The sequence below is a fragment of the Thunnus thynnus genome, chromosome 18, assembly GCF_963924715.1.
Source record: "Thunnus thynnus chromosome 18, fThuThy2.1, whole genome shotgun sequence".
NCBI classification, from domain to species: domain Eukaryota; kingdom Metazoa; phylum Chordata; class Actinopteri; order Scombriformes; family Scombridae; genus Thunnus; species Thunnus thynnus.
This window is the reverse complement of record NC_089534.1, coordinates 17599026-17618312: the sequence shown is the minus strand read 5'-3', so window position 1 is coordinate 17618312 and position 19287 is coordinate 17599026. Positions and strand designations below refer to the sequence as shown.

At 41.5% G+C, this 19287-nt stretch overlaps 1 protein-coding gene across 6 annotated transcripts in view; it reads left to right on the top strand.

Annotated features, from left to right (window-relative positions):
- The window catches only part of sash1a (SAM and SH3 domain containing 1a), a 244693-nt gene that overhangs the window by 181080 nt on the left and 44326 nt on the right, over positions 1–19287 (top strand). For 4 of the 6 annotated variants that reach the window (XM_067573098.1, XM_067573095.1, XM_067573094.1 and 1 more), the window contains one exon: positions 19148–19276. In XM_067573098.1, the coding sequence (XP_067429199.1) occupies positions 19232–19276 (45 nt within the window). In that variant the 5' untranslated portion in view covers positions 19148–19231. Of the gene's footprint in view, positions 1–8339; positions 9040–9218; positions 9386–19147; positions 19277–19287 lie in introns of those variants that run through there. The other 2 variants (XM_067573096.1, XM_067573097.1) reach the window with 2 other exon arrangements.

Sequence of the window (19287 nt, the reverse complement as noted above, 5' to 3'; positions counted from 1 at the left end):
GAGACTGGTATATTTCAACAGAGAGCCTTGGCATTCAATAGTTGAAAACCTCTTTGCATTGAGGTTTTGACGTTCATCCACCGTAGTGAGTCAGAAGATTTTTTTGCACGTCAGCATGTATTTTAACATGACCGTTTATTTGCCTCTAATGTGCAAATGGCCAAGTATGTGTGACAGATCATGTGTTGCGGGTTGCGTGTGAGATATATGATTGCTGTGTGAATACTGACAGTAATTACAGAAGGCCGCACCACAGAGCAGCCGGGGGCTGGCCAAGGAACAAGTTATTATAACATCTAATACATAACCAAATGTCAGCCATGTCTGCAGCCTTTTTGCTGCTAACAGTTTGATACACATCTACAAGGAAAGTGAAGCTGCGAATGCTCATGATAGATGGTTCACTGTGTGAAATATTTTCTACCAAAAGATTATGAATGTGGGTTGCACAGAATTACAGTTACTTATTCAGTGTGAGTGTGTGCTGTACATCTGTTTATGTGAAGTGTGTGTGCCAGGGATAATGTGGCATCTCCAGAACTGGAATCCCTCTCACATAACACTCACAAGAGACTCTCTGTCTTTCTCTCCAACTCTGTAGAAACCTCTGTAGAAATGTTGTTTGTTGTTTTCGAGTTTACACTAATCAAGGTAACCGCTGTAGCTAGAAAACACCTTTCCAAATTTTAATGATAATTGTCCAATTTCCAAAGAAGCAGCTTAACAGAGCCAAAATCTCATTTTGTCAGTTAAATACTTTTAATTCAATACCAACATTTGTTACCACAAGCTTCTTTCTGTGGTGTCTCACTCCATGTTTGACAGTAGCTGAGACAACAGGTGAGAGTGTTTAGGTTGAGAAGCAAGGCAGAGACAGACACATAAAGTCTTTACCGAGCCCCACTGGCTACTGTCTTATTAGCAGTGAAACTGTATGTAAACACAAAGCTACCCTATCTGTGTGTGTGTGTGTGCTTCAATGTGCGCGTCTGTGTCCCTGTGTGTGTGTATTTGTGTCCTATAAAGCTGGAGCATATACTATAAAACTAAGCCTGGGATGAAACTGCAGGGGATAATTATGCAGTGTGTTCTCAGCACACATGGTCATTAATAACATCGAAGCCAAGCCTATTTTTTACTGCCTCTAGCTCAGAGGCTAACATATGGCAGCGTAACTAACAGGATGTGCAAGAGGATTTAATAGACAGTCCAATGTCCTGTACGGTCAAGGCGGGTCTGTGCTCTGTAGCTTGTAAGTATATTTGACAACAGCAGGGGGCGCTGCTGTGGCCCGTTTTACTGCCCCTGTCTCAGATAGAGGAACTTTGGAGAAAAGCTCAGAGAGAAAGGGACATTTTGAAAGGGTTTAGCTAAAGTGAAAGAAAAGATAGCAAAACATAATCATGGGAAAGTTACTGATAAGCAAGATGCCAAAGACAAAATCAGTGTTTTGGTGGCAAAAAATCTCATCCACACAGTTTGACTAAGCGCTATCTAGTCAGGCTAAACTGATAAAATATCTCAGAGTTGTTCTCAGAGTCTCAGAGAATTAACAAACATTCTGGGGATTTCTTTGCATGTATCATGGTCCAAGCATCCTCCTGTTCAAAACTGGTTGTATAAATAATCCTTTTAGGGCTGCAAATAACAATTATTATCATTATAGATTCATCTGTAGATGATGTTCTTGATTAATCAATTAGTTATTTGATCTATAAAGTGTCAGAAAATGGTGAAAGATGTCAATTCCAGTTCCAACCTATAGCTCACAACCCAAAGATATTCAGTTCACTGTGATAAAGGACTAAAGAAACTAGAAAATATTCACATTTAAGGAGCTGAAACCAGAGAATTTTGGCATTTTTTCTTAAAAAATGACTCAAGACAATTAATCAGTTATCAAAACAGTAAATTTTCTGTCGATCAACTAATCGATTGATCAGCTAATCGTTGCAGCTCTAAATCTTTTAATGGGAGAAGTTTACCAGTGCTTCATATTCAAAGAAAACCCACTTCCTTACTTTGACAGGCAGGAAAGAACATTGGCTATATGGACCTCAGGGAACAGTATAGTTGTTGCTAAGGGAACGACTAACGGGGATCCAAAGAATTCCCCTTCAATGTTCTTTCCACAGTGTGAAACTGGTCTGCTGTATATTGTGCAGAGTTCCTGTACACAGAGTGAGATGACCAGTAGAACGTGTGACACACTGGACATTAGCTGTCAGCCTGGCACTGCCATCCTGACACCAACACAGCTGCCAGCTGAGTCTCATGACCCCATCCACTGTGAGGCCAACACATCTCCACTGTCTGCACCTGTGGACTCTATCAGACATACATACAAACAAATAAACATGCACTTTACACCCTGTTCTTATTATTTTTCAAGCACACCAGTGCACAACATTTTAACAAAGATGCATTTCTCTATCACACACACACACACATACATCCCCACCTGCACCAATCACACCAAACACACTCAGTTAAAGGATTCTGGTCTTTCACACAGTGCTGCTCATACCTTTGGAAGCTCGCTTACATCCAAAACAACATCTGTCCTTTCAGTCGTGCCCGATTAAAACACCCTGGAATCTCAATTCACACACTCACACACATACACACAATAGTGTAACATAATCACCTACCACATGGCCACGGAGGCGTGCACCGCATGGAGAATCTGGGAATCCAGGGCTTAGCAGAAATATGCTTTGTTTTTACATCAGCAGTATTTCTATGCAAAGCACATGAAAGGGGCCTGCAATTACCACTACACTGATGAAAGCATGGATTACAACTTCTAAATACTACTGGGAAATTCTTGTTTCTGTGGGAGGCATACTATAATTTACTGTGTAGACTCTGTAGGCATGTATGTCTGCATATGTGCATGTGTCATCGAGTTGGAGAGCGCACAAGCAAGAAAAAGCCAGCCAACACAACACAGAACTCTTACAATTAAATGTCAAATTCACTTAAATGTAACAGGGAGACTGTGAGAGGTCTGCAACACAAAGAATTCCAGTGAAAATGTTTGGTCTGAGTTAACAGTGATGTCATGCAGCAGGTCATGTTGCTACAAACCTTGAGAACCTCTTGATCCGTTCCAGGCTTTCTTTTTTCTTTCTTTCTTTTATCCTCACTACATCTCAGTGACTCTGATAAATGTTGTTATTTACTTCTTGGTCCTGAATTCCTGCATCAGATTAAAACCCTCACAGGATATTGTGTTGAAATCTGTAGGTGCGAGTACACAGATCTGGCAGGCTTTCCTTGACAACGCTCCATATCGAGGTTGTTTTGGCTGACATACCGTACGAGCTGTTTGAGAAGCCTTGACAGACTGCGTGTCTGGTTGCTACACACAGCTGGTTATCGCGTGCACCCCGTACCCCATGCAGACCTTCATCTCCTCTTTCTGTTTCCATTTGGTGTTTATTCTCAAGTATTTCCTGTTGCTGCATACATATCACTTTGTGTCTTTATTTCTCACTCTCTTGAAGTCTTCCTCTCTCTAGCCCAGAGGTAATTCCTGTGGTGATATTTGAAGTTAACGTTTCCCCCAGCTTTCAAAAGACTCCAATGTTATGGTTGACCACCCTATGAAAAGTAATACCTAGAGCACACAAACAGCCAAGTGCCAGGCATTCATTATTACTCCCTGAAAAGTATTGTTTTCAGTGGAAAGACCGGTGTGTTGATTTGATTTAATGAGTTGCTTAACTGGGGGAAGGGACCAAGGAAACAGTAATTAGTTGTCATGCTAATTTGGCTTGTGTGATAACTCCCACACAGGACTCAGCGGCGTGTGAAGCGCGGCGGGGTTGGCCTGGCCGCCTACACATCACACACACACACACACACATTTTCTTGCACATCGGAATACGCATTAACACACGTATATGTGCACACAGAGATAAATTAGAACAACAAATGCTCACATTCAGATCGGTTCAAAGACAAACGCCTGGGGACCGTCAGGCCTTTGACCCACTAACTGAGCTGAATTAATGATGTGAAAATCTTGATCCCAATTATTTTCACCAAGAGAGAGCACACAGAGAACTAAGAGATAAGAGTTCAAGGCATTTGATCCAATTAAGCTTTTATGGACCTATATATTGTATGCTGATTTGAAAAAGGAGGGAGACAAATAGATGATAGATGAAGATGTGGTAATCAGAGCAAAACGTGAGGTGACTACAGACTTGTGGCTTCAATATGCAAATTTTATATAATATAGTACTCACTTTAAACTATCGTAAAAAATGTTATATGCTACACTAAACTAAAACGTACTAGAGCTCTCCTTTTGGTGTAACATAAATCACCCTGTGAAGACTTCATGTCCTAAATGTTAAAGGTGAAAAGGTGTTAGCCATTTGATATTTTCACACTACAGAGGGTGCATCTTCATCATGAAAACTACAGCGAGTATACATGCGTCAGTGTTGCGTGGTCGTGTAATGGCATTCCTTAAGTATGACTGGGGTGCCTTGATGTCTCTCCACCATGTTGTTAATCACTCCCTGCCGGCACGGTTTTTGACTCCCTAAAGGACTATTTTTAAGGCCTGGGGGTCACTGACCTCCAAAAAGGGTCACTCTCACTATCAGGGGAGGTCTGGTACTCCTCTGCTCTTGTGAATATTTCTGCTCTGCTTCAGCATTATCTCAATTCTTTTTCTGTCTCCCTTTTCTTCCTCAGTCTCCTTCCTCCACTTCATGTCTCATCTTACTTGCTTTTTAGGCCCGAACCGCTTATGGCTAAAATATCTCTGGCCCTCCCGCGTTTTATTCAATATAAGGCAAACGTTTCTAAACACATTATTCCATAGTTTTCTTCCCGTATATCATCATATAACTTTCATCAGTTTGATACTAATGTGTTTTATATTTACTTAACCTACCAGACTGAAAGAGCGACTGTTTACACTCCTACTCTCGAACTCCTCCCGAGATCTTTATCTTCTTCTCTGCTCCTCCTCTTTAGTCGCTCCTTTCTCTGTCCTCGCCTTGTATGTTTAACCCCTATGAGTGTGTTTAGACATGCGGCCTGGTTTCTGTAATAATCTTGCTGTGTCATCTACAGTAGGAAATTACATACTGTGATACGCCGTAATCCAGGGCAGGTGCATTTATAGAAAATCTAGTGCCTCAACGGAAGTTTATCTGAGTCTTTTACATTGTTTAGCCTATAGGAGTGTTTGAGTAGTTAATGAAAGGACTCGGATGGAAGATTAGTTGATTCTTTGTAGTTGAAAGAAGAAACACAGTGCTCGTCCCTCATCTCTCTGCAAGTGGGGCAAGACTCTTTCTCTTGTCCTGGCCTGTCCTAAAGGAGGATCTGAGTATTTCTAATTCAAATAGGCGACATGTTTAGTCGTTAAAAGGATACTTTCTACAGTGTTGGACATCCAAACACCTGAAAGCTACTTACCTGGCTCCATAATTTGAAGATACACTTATTTTTAACTGGTTTATATCGACCAAATAGTCACACACACACACACATCACAACCCCGTGCACAAACAACCGTGGCATTTAAAACGTCCGTCTGATATAAATTCCTCCCATCATCTCCTGTTCACTCCTGAGATTTTCCTGCTCCGTCCCAATCCTGATGACACAGTGTAATTTTCCTCCCACTCCACAGGAATCCAGCAGGATCAGCACAAGAGGAGAAGAGGAAGAATCTGTGATAACACGACGAAGCTATTAATAAATGATAAGGAGAGATAGGTGAAAAAAAAATAGATTAAAGACAGTGAAAGCGTCAAAATAAAGTATCAGACTTGACATCAGTCAGAACAGCGTAAGTAAAAGTTATTGAAGCTTTCGAAACAACGTTCAAACTATGTGAGCAATTTATGTTCATGACATCATCCTTTTCACGAAAGAACCCTCGATATATTTTGAGAACCGTGAAAGAGGTTTTGCCTCTCTACAGGACAAATTTATAGACACTGTGAATTGTTTGCAGGCATATCCTCTGCGTGTCCATATATCCTCATTTAGAACAAAGGGTTCCCATGGAATCCCATCCAAAAAAGTTGATCAAAGGAAACGACTCTCTAACATGTAATAAATTGTCAATCAGCATATGGTGAAATAACTAGCGAGCGACTTTTGTTTCCTGTAGTCTGGCAACGTGACACCTCGATTAGTGGTCAGTGTGAAGAGAGAGAGAGAGGGAAAGCTGGCATCTACACACACACACACACACATACTACTGATGTTTGATGGGTGTGCACTGAGTCAACAGGCTTCCTCCTCCCCTCATTAACAGTTTGACCTCTCTGTTTGAGGCGCTCCAGGTTGGGTCACACTGTCTTGTATTTGGGTAAGGGGGGTTTTTTTGGCAGGAAGAGTGTTCGTGCATATAGAGTGGTGGGAGTGTGTGTGTGTGTGTGTGTGTGAGTGAGTGGATGAGGAGGGTGACATCCAACACCTCCTACTAGCTGGAAGGAGGGGGAGGATCAGGGTGGTGCCTTGTAAAGACAAAATGTACTCACCATTCTCTGGAAACAGAGAAAGACTGATGGTCAGAGCAATGATGTCATGGCAGTATGGACACACACACACATACACACAGGCACACTAGCAGTCCTACCACTTGCTGCTGTCACCCTGAGGTTACAGATGCGAGGTCAGACCCCCGGGTTGTCGACTCGCCGGCCAACAAAGCTGCTCCTGTGTGAGCTTGTGTTCTGTGTGTTTATACTGTAAGCAGGATACTGTGGAGCAGCTGCCGCTCATCCAAAGCCTGTAAAATCATTCTTCACCTATACACACTTTGAAGCACGATATAAATTAATAATCAAAGCCACCACGCTGGAGTACTTAAACAAGAAGGTTGTATTTCTGGTGCATGGGAGACATATGGCAACCCCGTTTTTTACAAGTCCCATAATAACAATAAAATAAGACTACACTCACTATCTCATGCCGCAAAAATAAAAATACATTAGTGTAACATGTGGGAGCCTTTTTCACTACACTCACAATAGGCCTCTTATCATATATCCCTTTGCACTACAGGTGAAACTGTAGCTTTGGGGATCACTGTGTAAATGATTTTAACATGGTTTCACAAAGGAATGTGTGAAAGTCTGTTCTGTTCCCTTCTGTTACTTTTATGAATGTTCTCGTTGCATGTGGTGTTGTAGACCGATCCGGTAAACAGGCAGGTGAGGCAGCATTTTAGTCTGGTTTACGACAGGGAAGAAAGCCGTGTGAGGAGCTGTGATTTAAAATGTTCAGTCTTACTCCCTGTTTCTCTCTAGTCTTGTCTGGCATCTGTCACAAGACCCAGCAGCTGTTGCTGCTTTGAGAAAATGTGCTTCTGACAACAACAGGGAGAGCCAGAGACTGTCTCACCGCCTCTTGATTACAATAGAGTTGCCTGCTGGCAGAGCATAACAAACGGCTGATCAGACGGGGATAGCTGTGCAATTTCATGCTTGTACATAACATGTTTCACTTTATCCTACATGTATTTAAATGAGATCGGCAGTGCAAAGAACACCACTGTTACATTGTATATCAACTGTTTTTCTTATGTGTGTGTGTGCAGCAATCCTTTGGCAAAAGTTACTCAAATTAAGTTACAGTTAATGATAAAGTTAAAGATGTGTTTTTATGACACTGTCTAGTATCTCACTGAGATTTATGCTAAGCATGCATAGGGCACCGTGTGCGTCACCCCCTTAAAAACATTTTTCCCATACGCTTTTTTGTTTCTCATACAATTGTTTGGAGAATGTGCTTTGTCCATAATCCCATTCAGCTCTGGCTGGAGAGACGTATTGGTGGAAAGCCCTGTCAGCATGAGATAAAGCTTTTTTTCTGGCTTGTTAAAAAAAAAAAACTCTTAAATGAACTGTACTCCCCAAAATGACTTTTAGAATAACAGGTCTCAGCAAAACTATAAACTTACCATTTAAAATTTTTTAATAGAGATCAACAGGGACTTAAAAAATCATCATTATGTAGAATTTGGTCATGACAAACTAGCCAATGAGTACAACAGATACATTTGGAAATCCCTATTTGACAACATTTCAGGGTTAAAACAAAAAGAAGTGCAAAATAGTAAAGTTCTATTAGATTACTCACACATGAGTCACTTTATTATAAGAATATTATTATAATTCATTAGGGGCGTGAGATAATTCCTGGCTATTGTGCTTCTGAAAAGGGACAAGTGTTTTCTTTTTTCTGTTGTAATGTTTTGTTGGGAGGAGTGTGTGTGTGTGTGAGAGAGAGAGAGAGCGAGAGAGAGAGAGAGAGAGAGAGAGAGAGAGAGAGAGAGAGAGAGGGAGAGACAGCGGATGAAGAGAGGGGGGAGGCGCAGTGTTTGGAGGATTTGCTCTCTGCTCCGGGCGTTCTCACTCGAAATTTTAATGGAAATATGCGTATGTGTGCTCGCTCTACTAGTTTAGACAGATTTCTGTCACCCATCGAGGGATTCCAATAACTTTCCGGAAACTTTTCATCCACTTCGACGACTTATCCCCCCCCTCCCCGGTGTGGGGTTTGGTTTATGCCCGGGCACGGATTCGTGCAGTGCGGATTGTGGAGCAGAGAAACATCCCGCTAGGAAGTTTTCAGACGAATGACCTGTTGTGGTTCTACACAACACAAGGCCATCTTTCTTTTCTTTTGATTATTTATTATCTGAATTCAGCGCACGAGTTGTTGTGGGAGTTTCGTAAACATGTCAGGGCGCATTTTACGCACTATATTTTGGATCGTGCCAGGCAATGTTGGAGCATTTCACCGGTGCGTCAAGGGCAACTTTCTCTAGAAACAGCCTTGGCACCGAGATCTCGTTTACTGCGGTTGATCGGGCCCCTGCTTGTGGGCTTTGGATTTAAGCCTTGAACCAGATTGGTCTGACTGAACACAAAATATCCCAACATCATGGAAGGTGATCAGGGGACTGGTGCGCCTTCTGAGGAACCCCAGGCAGACAGCGCTACTGGGTCCGACAGTTTTTCCCAACTGTGGACGGACGTAATGGGGATGCTGGTAAGTTTTTTTTTTTGGGGGGGGGGGGGGGGTAGTTTGGCAGGGGGGGGGGAGGGGTGACATGATCATAGGCTGACACCATAGACTCGCAACTAACTGAGACTTTTCACCCTCTTCCTCAACATTGACACTGATTTGCTGATGCAGTGTTGCCAACTAGTCTGTGCACGCAAATCACGCATCAAAACAACACTCGAGAGCGCGTTCCTATAGGCCCACGTTTTAAATCCACCAGCGCTCCACATGTGGTGTGGTGGGATTCAGGTGGTTTGGTTGCAGGCTGCTGGTGGCGAATTGTGTTGAGTCTGTCGGATCTCAGTGCAAACAGGAATCAAATGAGAATATGGTATGTTTATGCACTGAAAGATTAACCCTTTGTACTACGTATTCGTGTGTTGCATGCTCTCTATGGCTGATGTGCATTTGGTATATTTCCATACTGCATTGTTTCCACTGGAGGAGATCAGTTTAGCTTTACTGTGAGGCCAGAGGCTCAATATTTTGTCCAAGTTAAACATGATTTTGTTGCTGAGGCCTCAATCTGAGTATATGTGTTTCTGTTTTGTATAGGCTTAGTCATAATAGCACCAAATATAGAAGTGATTATTATTGTTAGAAATGCTGATTAGAAGTTCTTTGGAATTCCTGAAGAGTTCCCCATGCTCTCTTGAGGTCATTCAATCCTGGACATATTTTGTGATTGTTAGAGAAACATTACAAAGATTTACTAATTAACATGTTTATATTAGTTAAGTCAGATTTCCCACATTGTTTCAATCCCCTAATTGTTCATAAGAGATTTTGAGTGCAGTGTTAACATGTCTGTTCCTTAAATGCATGTGACTTTGTGCTCTCATTTGGAGATGCTGCATATTGTAAGGCAGTTTCTGAAACACTACCCTTTTGTTTGGCACATGAAGCAGTCTTGATTTTACAGGCCCATGGGGTCTTGATTGATCCGTTGAACAAATGTGTTGCAGTCACTTCCAGTCTGTTTAAAGACAGAGGTGTTAATTTGGTTTGGTCTGGCACTGAAGATGTGAATGGTGTGTAAATGCGGGGGGGAGAGTGTGTGTCTGTCTGTGTGCACGTTGGAGGGGGAGGCTGTCCTGCCCTCTGACACCGGGTGGGAGACCTGGCTCCCAGCCAGGCAATTTATCCTGATTTATTGCTCTGGAGCCAAATGTCTGCAAGGCTGGGTTCATCTTTGACGTTTTTCCCCTTGAGCTCGGACACACACACACACACACAGCAACAGGCCTCTTAGAAGTTTTCTGTTCATGACTCAGAAGTTACCCATCTCCACTACTTTTGTGGTCAATCTTAACCATCCTTTGAACTTTTAAATAATGACCACTCACAGAATATATACAGGAATACCAAACTGTTAGCTGCTTTTTTGTTGATATTTTAACTATCCTGCCAATAAACATACTTAAGCACTGTTTCAAAATCATTAAGATCCTGCCAGCGAACATAGCACTCCCACATTATTTCAAAATCATTGACTTCAACAGTTGTTGGACTTTGTTTCCAAGTGCTGTATCACTTTACATGTTTATATCTTGGGAAAGCCTGGGGACTATTGAGATTGGTGAGACTAGTGGTTTAGCAAGCTATCTTTGAGCTTATAACTCAGGTTTTCTGGTATCATGAAGCTGGTTCACTTTTAACTGGGATAAATCACCATGGCAACTTATGCTGAACAGCTCACCTGCTCTGGAGCAGGTTAACTTCAGAGGATTGGATCACAACCTGTCAACACTCCGACCACAGACCAATCAGATCACTGGGGGAAAAAAAAGAGTCCTCATTCCTACAGGATCCTGAAATGGACAAAAGTCCTGAGTTTACAATAAAGTGACAAGTAAAAAAGAGCAGTATATATTTTTATAGGTCAGTAGAAACATTTTATCATTCCAGGCGACGTTTACGACGACCCTAAACGCATAATAATGATTTTAGCTGCATTTTAATTGTGCAAAGTTGATTTTATCCCCGCAGTTAAAGCTGGCAGTGTGGATGATTTTACACATTCCATCACTGCAGCTCAGAATAACATAAGTCAACTGTGTGATGATAACTGGGGAAAAAAAACAAGATTGTCTTTTAGTAGAAAAATAATCCACACACTGTTAATTGGCTCCCATGATTATAAATACAACATTTCAGTCAGATAGACTTTATCAGTCATTATCTACTTTTTCCACCCTTTGCTTCGGTAGTAGAAACAGTCTGGCGTTACTTTCATGTGACATATTCAGAATGGTTTCTTCATCATCCAACTAAATAGCAAAAATACTCATTCTATACTTAAGTCATATATAATAATTCCTACATGTATTTTAAGTCTTGGCCTACTTTTAACATTTAATTAAATTATTTCTAGTGTTTCTACATTTTCTATTGCTAACATAGCTGAGACCATCTTATATCCCTACTAAATTTATACTCTAAAGATTAAAAGCGTGAAAGTATGGAATTTGATCGTTCTTCTTGGCTGCTGACAGCCAGTGTCTTTCAAAAGTTTAGCAGGTCAGTTTTTCACCCTAGAACTAACCCTGTTGACAACCATGATAATGCATGATGTTCTGTTCATTGCTGTTGTCTAGTAAAGACAGTAAATGGACTTCTAATGAAGAGTTGAGTGCAGATATACTTTGTGTAAATGTAATTGTTTCCAGCAACTCATTAAGCTTCATTTCATTTCTTTGCTGGTGATCAAATATCACTTAAGATTATATATCTACTCTTTTAGAAAGGTGACTGAGATTGATTATAAATGCATTGGCTTACATAGCACAATGTAACAATAAGAAGTCACTAATATGGCAAAGTCTCACTTAAACTGCCCTTTATGGTGAACTTTATCTCAACAATGTGCTCGGTCTTCTATTTTTAAACACCCTACGAGAAGAATACACTGAGCAGAACCAGCAGTCTCAAAGAATAATGGTTATGCTATGTGTATATATATATAGTTTGCTCTATGACTTTTCAATGACTTTGTTTTGCTTTGGAGCCTGTATCGGAATGCCCTTTTAAGTTTGGGTTTGCCCTGAGCCAGTTGACCTAACTTAACTCAGTGTTACGAATGTATTTAGTCTTGGCTCCTCACACACGAGAGCAGGCCTGCATACCTGTACAGATACACATCCATCCTGATAAAGATCTAGGTTAGTAGATGCTTTCTATACTCTGTCTTCTACTGATAACTATATGTCTCAGCACACATGCCAAAGTCAAGAGCTACTCTTAACCCTAAAGCGACAGCAGAGAAAAACATTAAAAACAAAGAGTGCATCTACATTCGCACCTTCAAAAGTAAGTTTTCATCATGTTTTGACTGTAAATCAAAGGGTGCGCTAGTCTGCAGTATTTTTCGGAGAGGCCCGTGTCTGAGGTTAACCATACACAGCAGCCTGTTGTGGAATGTGTTTAATAAGAATACCTAAGTAAGCCAGTCATTTACTTGTGGTTGAAGCCGCGTAAATAGTCCTTGAGCTAATTAAGAGTCAAAGTAAGTTTTGGACGGTATGAAGCAGGAGCTATAGCTGTTCTAAGTGGATGGATTTACAGATGTCTGAATAGGGATTTGCTTCTAGTCCCACCCTGCTTCAGGGACCGAGGGTTTTTCCTCAGATCGGAACACATCTTTACTGAATGTTAAATAAGCCACAATAAAACTGCTTGACTGGGAACAGAGAATTCTGTCTCAGCATATAGTGTGTAATGTTTTTTGAGGTGTGCATATGTGCAAACTCTTAAGATCTGAGCGATAATCCATTCCAGTTCCTCTCCGTTTCACTTCCTCTTTCAAATGGTCTGTGAGTATGGGGTTCAGTTTTTTTTTTTTCTTGAATAACTGCTGTATTTCTCAATTTCTGAATACAGCACAGACTTTCAGACATATCTTTGCCCACTGCAAGCTTCTAATTGTGCTCTTTCCCAGACTAAATGATTTGATCACAAACCTGGAGAGCTGACAGTTATCCATTATTCCCTCTGTGCTCCTCTGAAAGAAACCTCTCATCCCGTTTTTTGCTGGAAAGGTCATCTTGAACCAAGGCCTTGTGGAAATATTTTACTTGCCTGCAGGGAATCCTTCTCTGTTTTGAAAAGAGTTTTGTGGTGTTTCACAGCGTGGGTGGGAGTTTATCCATTTGGAAAACACTGATTATGTAGTAGACTGTGCTTCATCTCTAAACCTTTAGGATTTGATTTCTGCTCTCGAGACATGATTATTGATTGTGTCTGGGAAACATATAGTTAGATGAGGTGATCCCTATGTACTTCCTCCCACCTAACACTTCATACAGAGTGGCAATGCATGCTTCAGTCCTGTTCTACAAAATCACGGTTAGCTAGGCCACTTTATATATTTGCCAGTAATGTTCTAACACAGTCTATCATAGCTGATTTTTTTTTTACTGTTGTTGCCAAGTACAACTCGGCTCACTTCTCCTTTACTCGCCCTCCCTGTCTGGTCTCATTATTGAGGTCACACACAGATCTGGCGGGTTTCCTCTGCTGGGATGGCAGAGCAGTGTTCTGCTCAAGCCACGGATATCCTCAGGAAGCCCTCTAAAAGGGATGGGCTGTGGCCCCTGGCCTCACCTTCCTCGACAGTCTTCCCCTATTTGCTCCCATGGTCAATGCTACATCTTTTAGTCAGACCTCACCTGTCTGTGTATATTGTGGAATTCCACTAGACTACCTCCAGCATGTTGCCGAGCCACAGAAGTTGGGTGATGCAACTTGGCACATGAACAGCACCTTCTCATACTTTTATCCACCTGTCTTCATTTATCCTTTTCCCAGTTTCTCATATCTCATAACTCCTTTTTATCTTTCTCTTTCTGGTCTGTTTTCTATGAATGGTTGGCACTACTGTACCAGTCTTGGAAAAAGTTGGGGATTGTCAAATCTTTTTATTTGGAGGAGCAGGATGAACTGGATGGATAGAAAGCTGGGTGGAGTAAAGGATTATCCACATTGCTTTTATGTTGAGCTGTGTGGGGCCTGTGAGACAGGCGATATCTGACGGGTTAGGTTTAAGCTGGTGTATCCATGACTCAGGGTGAATCTAGGTAATTCTATTGGTTCACTTATTAACGAAACATTAGTACAATGTAACACAATACAAGTCAGCTAGTGGCAATGTCAACCTGCCGCTCCCGTCCAAAGGTTGCGTAGCAAGTGAAAGTGATCATACTACTGACGTTCGAACATTGCATCAGATGCATGGCTCCATTGTAAACTGTTGTCATTGTTCTTTCCCCAGAGAATGGGTAGTCACAAGGCCGGCCCCGTAACAATAGTTAATGCCATGTACACTACCATTCAACCCCTACGTAACTGAGCCCCAGTATGATGAACGGCACTGTCAGGAATGTGAGCCCAAAGGATAGACCAGAACAAACACGTTAGGCCCAGGGCTAATGGGTATTAGCCTACTGGAATGTCTTTCTCTATGGTTATGACAAACAAGCACTTTCTTTTAGATCTAACATGATGTGAAAAACATGAATTGAGTGTAACTTGACTGAGAGATAAGCTGTGCGCCTTGGCAGTGATTTCTGAGCTTGCAAGGTGGCCCAAGTTATCAGTGCCCTTGCATGCTGGCTGGGGAATTTTTTAATAACGTTACTGAAGATTGCTTTAGTAGTGTGGCATTCAGATGTCCTGTCCAAGAGAAATCGTCACTCGTCAGCCATGGACTGCACATTCTGGGCAGCATGTTAACTAAATTAAAGTATTTATTTTTATTAAACGCAAAAGTGAACACTGCAGAATCTCTCCAGGAGAGGTGTTTTGGCACAGCTTACGGCTCCATCACTTTCAGATTGATGTGACCCAGCTACACCCCACCCTAACCTTGAGTAAAAAAACTTTTAGCAATTACTTGATCAAGTCAACAACTCTGTTTAGACACATGTGCTTAAATTTATATGGTTTATCAGTGACATGTATGTTACTACAATAGCAGCACTGTGTGAATGGGGACAACTAAAATCAAGACTGTATCTGTTATGAAGGGGTCAAAAAAGGTTGAAGCCATTGTCACTAATCTGTTTCAAATGCAGAGTTTTTGCAGAAAGTGATATAAGTTACATCCAGGCTGTGAAGTTCAAACTTTGGGTAAAAACCTCAAATTTTAGGTAAACTGATACTTTTCATAAGTGAAACTACCTGAGTTGGTGGAGGTTGAACGTGCTGTTGAGTGAATGAAGTGGTGTTATTTCAGCAGTAATTATAAATATAGTCTGAAAGCATGAGATGTAGATGGTTTGAGCACATAGTCTCTTTATTAAACTGATGCTGGTTCATACTGACTTGTTGAATGTCTGTAAAGACAAAACCTCCGCGGTCGTAAGAATGCCAGGAATTCCATGGCTAATTGATTAAGTGAGCAGGGGATACTAGGCCTTCATACTGTCTCCATTTTCATGAGTACAGCAAGACTGCCTTTTTGTGAGCATATGTAGCATATACATTTATATTTCTATACTAAAACTGAGAGTATTTGACTTATTTCTATGAGAGATAGGGGATTAACTATATTTGTAATGTTGGAATGCTGGCATGGGTCTAATTTTCGCCATTCCTTGGAAGCATTTATTGTGTAAATTATTTGGAAATGACTTAGTAGCAATCATATCACACATTACCAAAATATTCATCCACTGTGGTGCAATACAAGTAATTTTTTTTTGAAGGTCAAACAACATGTCAGCCACTATCTCATGGTGATTATGGCTTTTATGCAAACCAATACTTGTCACAACTGTCTTACAGCAGTATCCCTTCACATTTTTCTGTTTTGAGTTGCGCAAAGTCTTGGAACAGAAGTGACATGCAACACAGTTTTGTTCACTGAGGTCTGACAAATTTCAGCTGGGAGTAGCCATCTTGATGGAACAGAGAGTATCTTTTTAGACAGCAAATGACACATGCACACTCTTTACTGTAAATGCGTAAATGCACACAAACACATGCTCTATTACACATTCTTGCTTGGGTGTTGTGTTTTTTTGTTTTTTGTATGACTATTGTTGCTATTGTTCAAGTCAACACGGGGAGTTGGCCTTCCTTACATTCAGGGTGGAGGACCAGTTACATCAGCTGAAACAGTCTTACTTAGTCTCCATTTCAAACATAACTCCATGAAAGTACATGTTTATAATGCTGGTTAATTAATTTCTTAACTTTTGAGAAGATATTTTTAGAGTTGGAATTTTTTGTGAGGATCATAAGCTAGCTTTGTATGCTAACACACACAGACCCATATGTTTTCTATGTCACATAAGCTGTTGGAGATTTAATACTCATCCATAGAATTTCTCTTACAGATGAAGGTTTTCTCTTTCTAGACTCCAGATGTTTTATCCTCCTCTCACCCCACAGCTGCCGGAGTCAGTAGCCCACAAATCATCCCTTGTCCAGCTGCCTCCACCCCCCTCCAGCCCACATTTCTAAACTGGATGTGTGGGGCACTGTCAGCCCCCTTCACTGCTCGTCCACCTACACTCCCACATTGACAGATTCTCTCTAAAACGTGGACTAAACACTCGCTCATCTGCTGACACGCACAGTCAGTGTAACATCCTTATAAAGCCAGTGGTAACTGGCTTAACTTGTTCCTTCGCTAGTTGTGATTCTCACAAAGGCATTTTCACTTTCTACACTTGCTTTCACTTGCCGTCTCATAGTGGATATACATAACGGAGCATGTGCAGTATCACTTTACAAGGTGGTAGTGGAGGTGGGGTGTGAGGGTCAGCTGTGTTGGGACCCCTGTGATCTAATGGCACTGGGGAATTGGAGGAATCTCTGTCATGTCTGCACACACATGACTGTTAGCACACACGTGGATGCATACAGTCACAGAGAACAACGGGGCATGTGCATCTTTACCGGCACATAGCTGAAGTTTACATTCAATGTTTCTATTGGAAGTGAAGGCAGAGCTTGATTGATTATTTCTGCTGGTATGACCCAACCAATCTATCACTGTTAACGCCAACTGGATTAGCCCTCTGTCAATCATTAGATGGTGTAATCACAGGAGAGCATTTACTCTTATCTTTTAAGTGTAATATATAGATCAGCACAATCTTGGCATGCTTTTGGTAATTAAAACATTCTGGAGTTTTGTAATGAGAGTGTGCTTCCAGTCAATGTGAGGAATGAAAGAGAAAGCATGTGTCTGCTCGGGGAGTGTTCCCACCGGGAATCTCTGTCATCTCGAACCATATGTCTGGACAGCACAGGATTTCTCAAGTAATGAGAGTGGGAGGATAGATCACAGCTAGAAAAACTGGACGTTTGAGAGGGAACATGTGTGCTTGTTAGCGATGTTGTGCTCAATGCACAATCAGGAATTACCCTTTCACAATCAGGAATTGCCCTTTCATAACCCGTTCCACTGAGCCGAGTTGTGTGTTATTGGCCTTCCTCGGTTTGTTTTGGTTCAGTGTTTTTGAAATCTCCTGCATGTATGTGTGTGCATGCTAATGTTCTCCGACTAGACACCCATCTCTGAAGAAGGCCCTATGTCCCTGTGTGTGTGTGTGTGGCACTCTCACTCACACTCACAGTGATCCATTCATTTGTGGCCTGGCACCCAGATAGGGAGTCCGGTTGAGAAAGACAGAGACTGAGGGAGACTGTTCGGACCCTGCTCAGTGACTCAATGCTAGCTGTCTGCCTGGCACAGATTAGATCAACACTAATGAATATTCAGAAGTTGGCCATCACTGCCAGAATGGCCTACATTTTTACCAAGGCAAGAGATGGGAGTCAAGTCTTCTCTCCCACATTGTACAAAAGAAGTTGCTTGACATCCTGCAAATTTTTATGTGAAAGCAACTGATCCCATCTAACTTCATAAACCTGCCTCATGAGACAGGCCCCTTCTGTTTCCATTCTTTGACATGCGTCCATAGAACCCAGCTTTGAAGTCACAACACTGTTAATATTTCCAAAAGTAACTCCAAAGCCAGTCCTTCAACATTATAGCCAGTATTCTGTTAGGTAAGGTCTTTACTGTTAGTGGAACGGCTTCCTTTTGCGATCCTAAACACGTCTACCACACAAAGACAGGAACTGCGCTGATCTAAACTACAGCTAGCCGGAAGAGTGTGTTTAGTTTCAGTGAATGTCTGAGGAGGTAAAGGGCATCCTTGATATATGACAAACACAAAACCCAGGAACAAACCTTGGTCTGCCACAGAAGCTCACTGAATGGGACCTGATAAGAATGAGTAAATGTCCAAATTATACAGACCTTTTCATTGAGGGGTATTTTTAGTTGTTTTTTTTCAGTTTTGTATGGAGCGCGTGAGCAGATAACTGAATGGGGACAATATATTCCTCTGTACTTGTGTGTTTTTTCAGTTTTCACCGCAGTAGTTGAAGCTGCACATGCTCAAACAAAATCAGGCACAAATTCACAATTTTTCCCCCATCTCCTGCAGAACAAGCAAAATATTCAGCTAGTTCATTAGATCTGTGCGGCAGTGTCGGAAATGGTTATGCGTGAGTGATTATGTCTCTGTTACTATGCCATCCTCCAGCCATGCCAGGTTTACCAAAATGTATGCTTACGAGTTTAGTAGGTACCTTTTTATAAGCCACTAATTATAAGTGTATGTGACGGTGGTTTTATAAAGCTGTGCTTAGGGTAAATGGAGAAGATGTGATTGTCATACAGTGTACTAACTCGATTTGGCTGTTCCTTTCCCAGAAGCACTGGTGGGATGTTGTTAAGTGATAGAAACTGAAAGAAAGGGTACATGAATATGAAGTAAACACAGATTTCAGAAGCTGAAACAGATTTAGTTTTTCTTCTGCTGTGGAAACTTTAGCCTTTTCCTCATTTCACCCTCTCAACTCAGAACATTGTGGAAATATGTTGTTTTGTTTCTGACGGCTGGTTTCAGGTCTTTTGTGAAAAATATGATTCACTCATTTTGACAAATTGTCAAAATTTAAGTTTTTTACCATGACAACCCTTTTTTCTGTAGAGTTTGATTATCAGACTACTTTCCTTCCTCAGGATGTTATAGTCCACTGGCTAAACCATTCCCCCTCTTCCTCTCTCTAGGATGGTTCTCTTGGCAACATAGATGACCTTGCCCAGGAGTACTCTGAGTACTACAACACCTGCTTCAGTGACGTCAGTGACCGCATGGAGGAGCTGCGCAAAAGACGTGTGTCCCAAGAGCTTGACATGGTAAATGCACA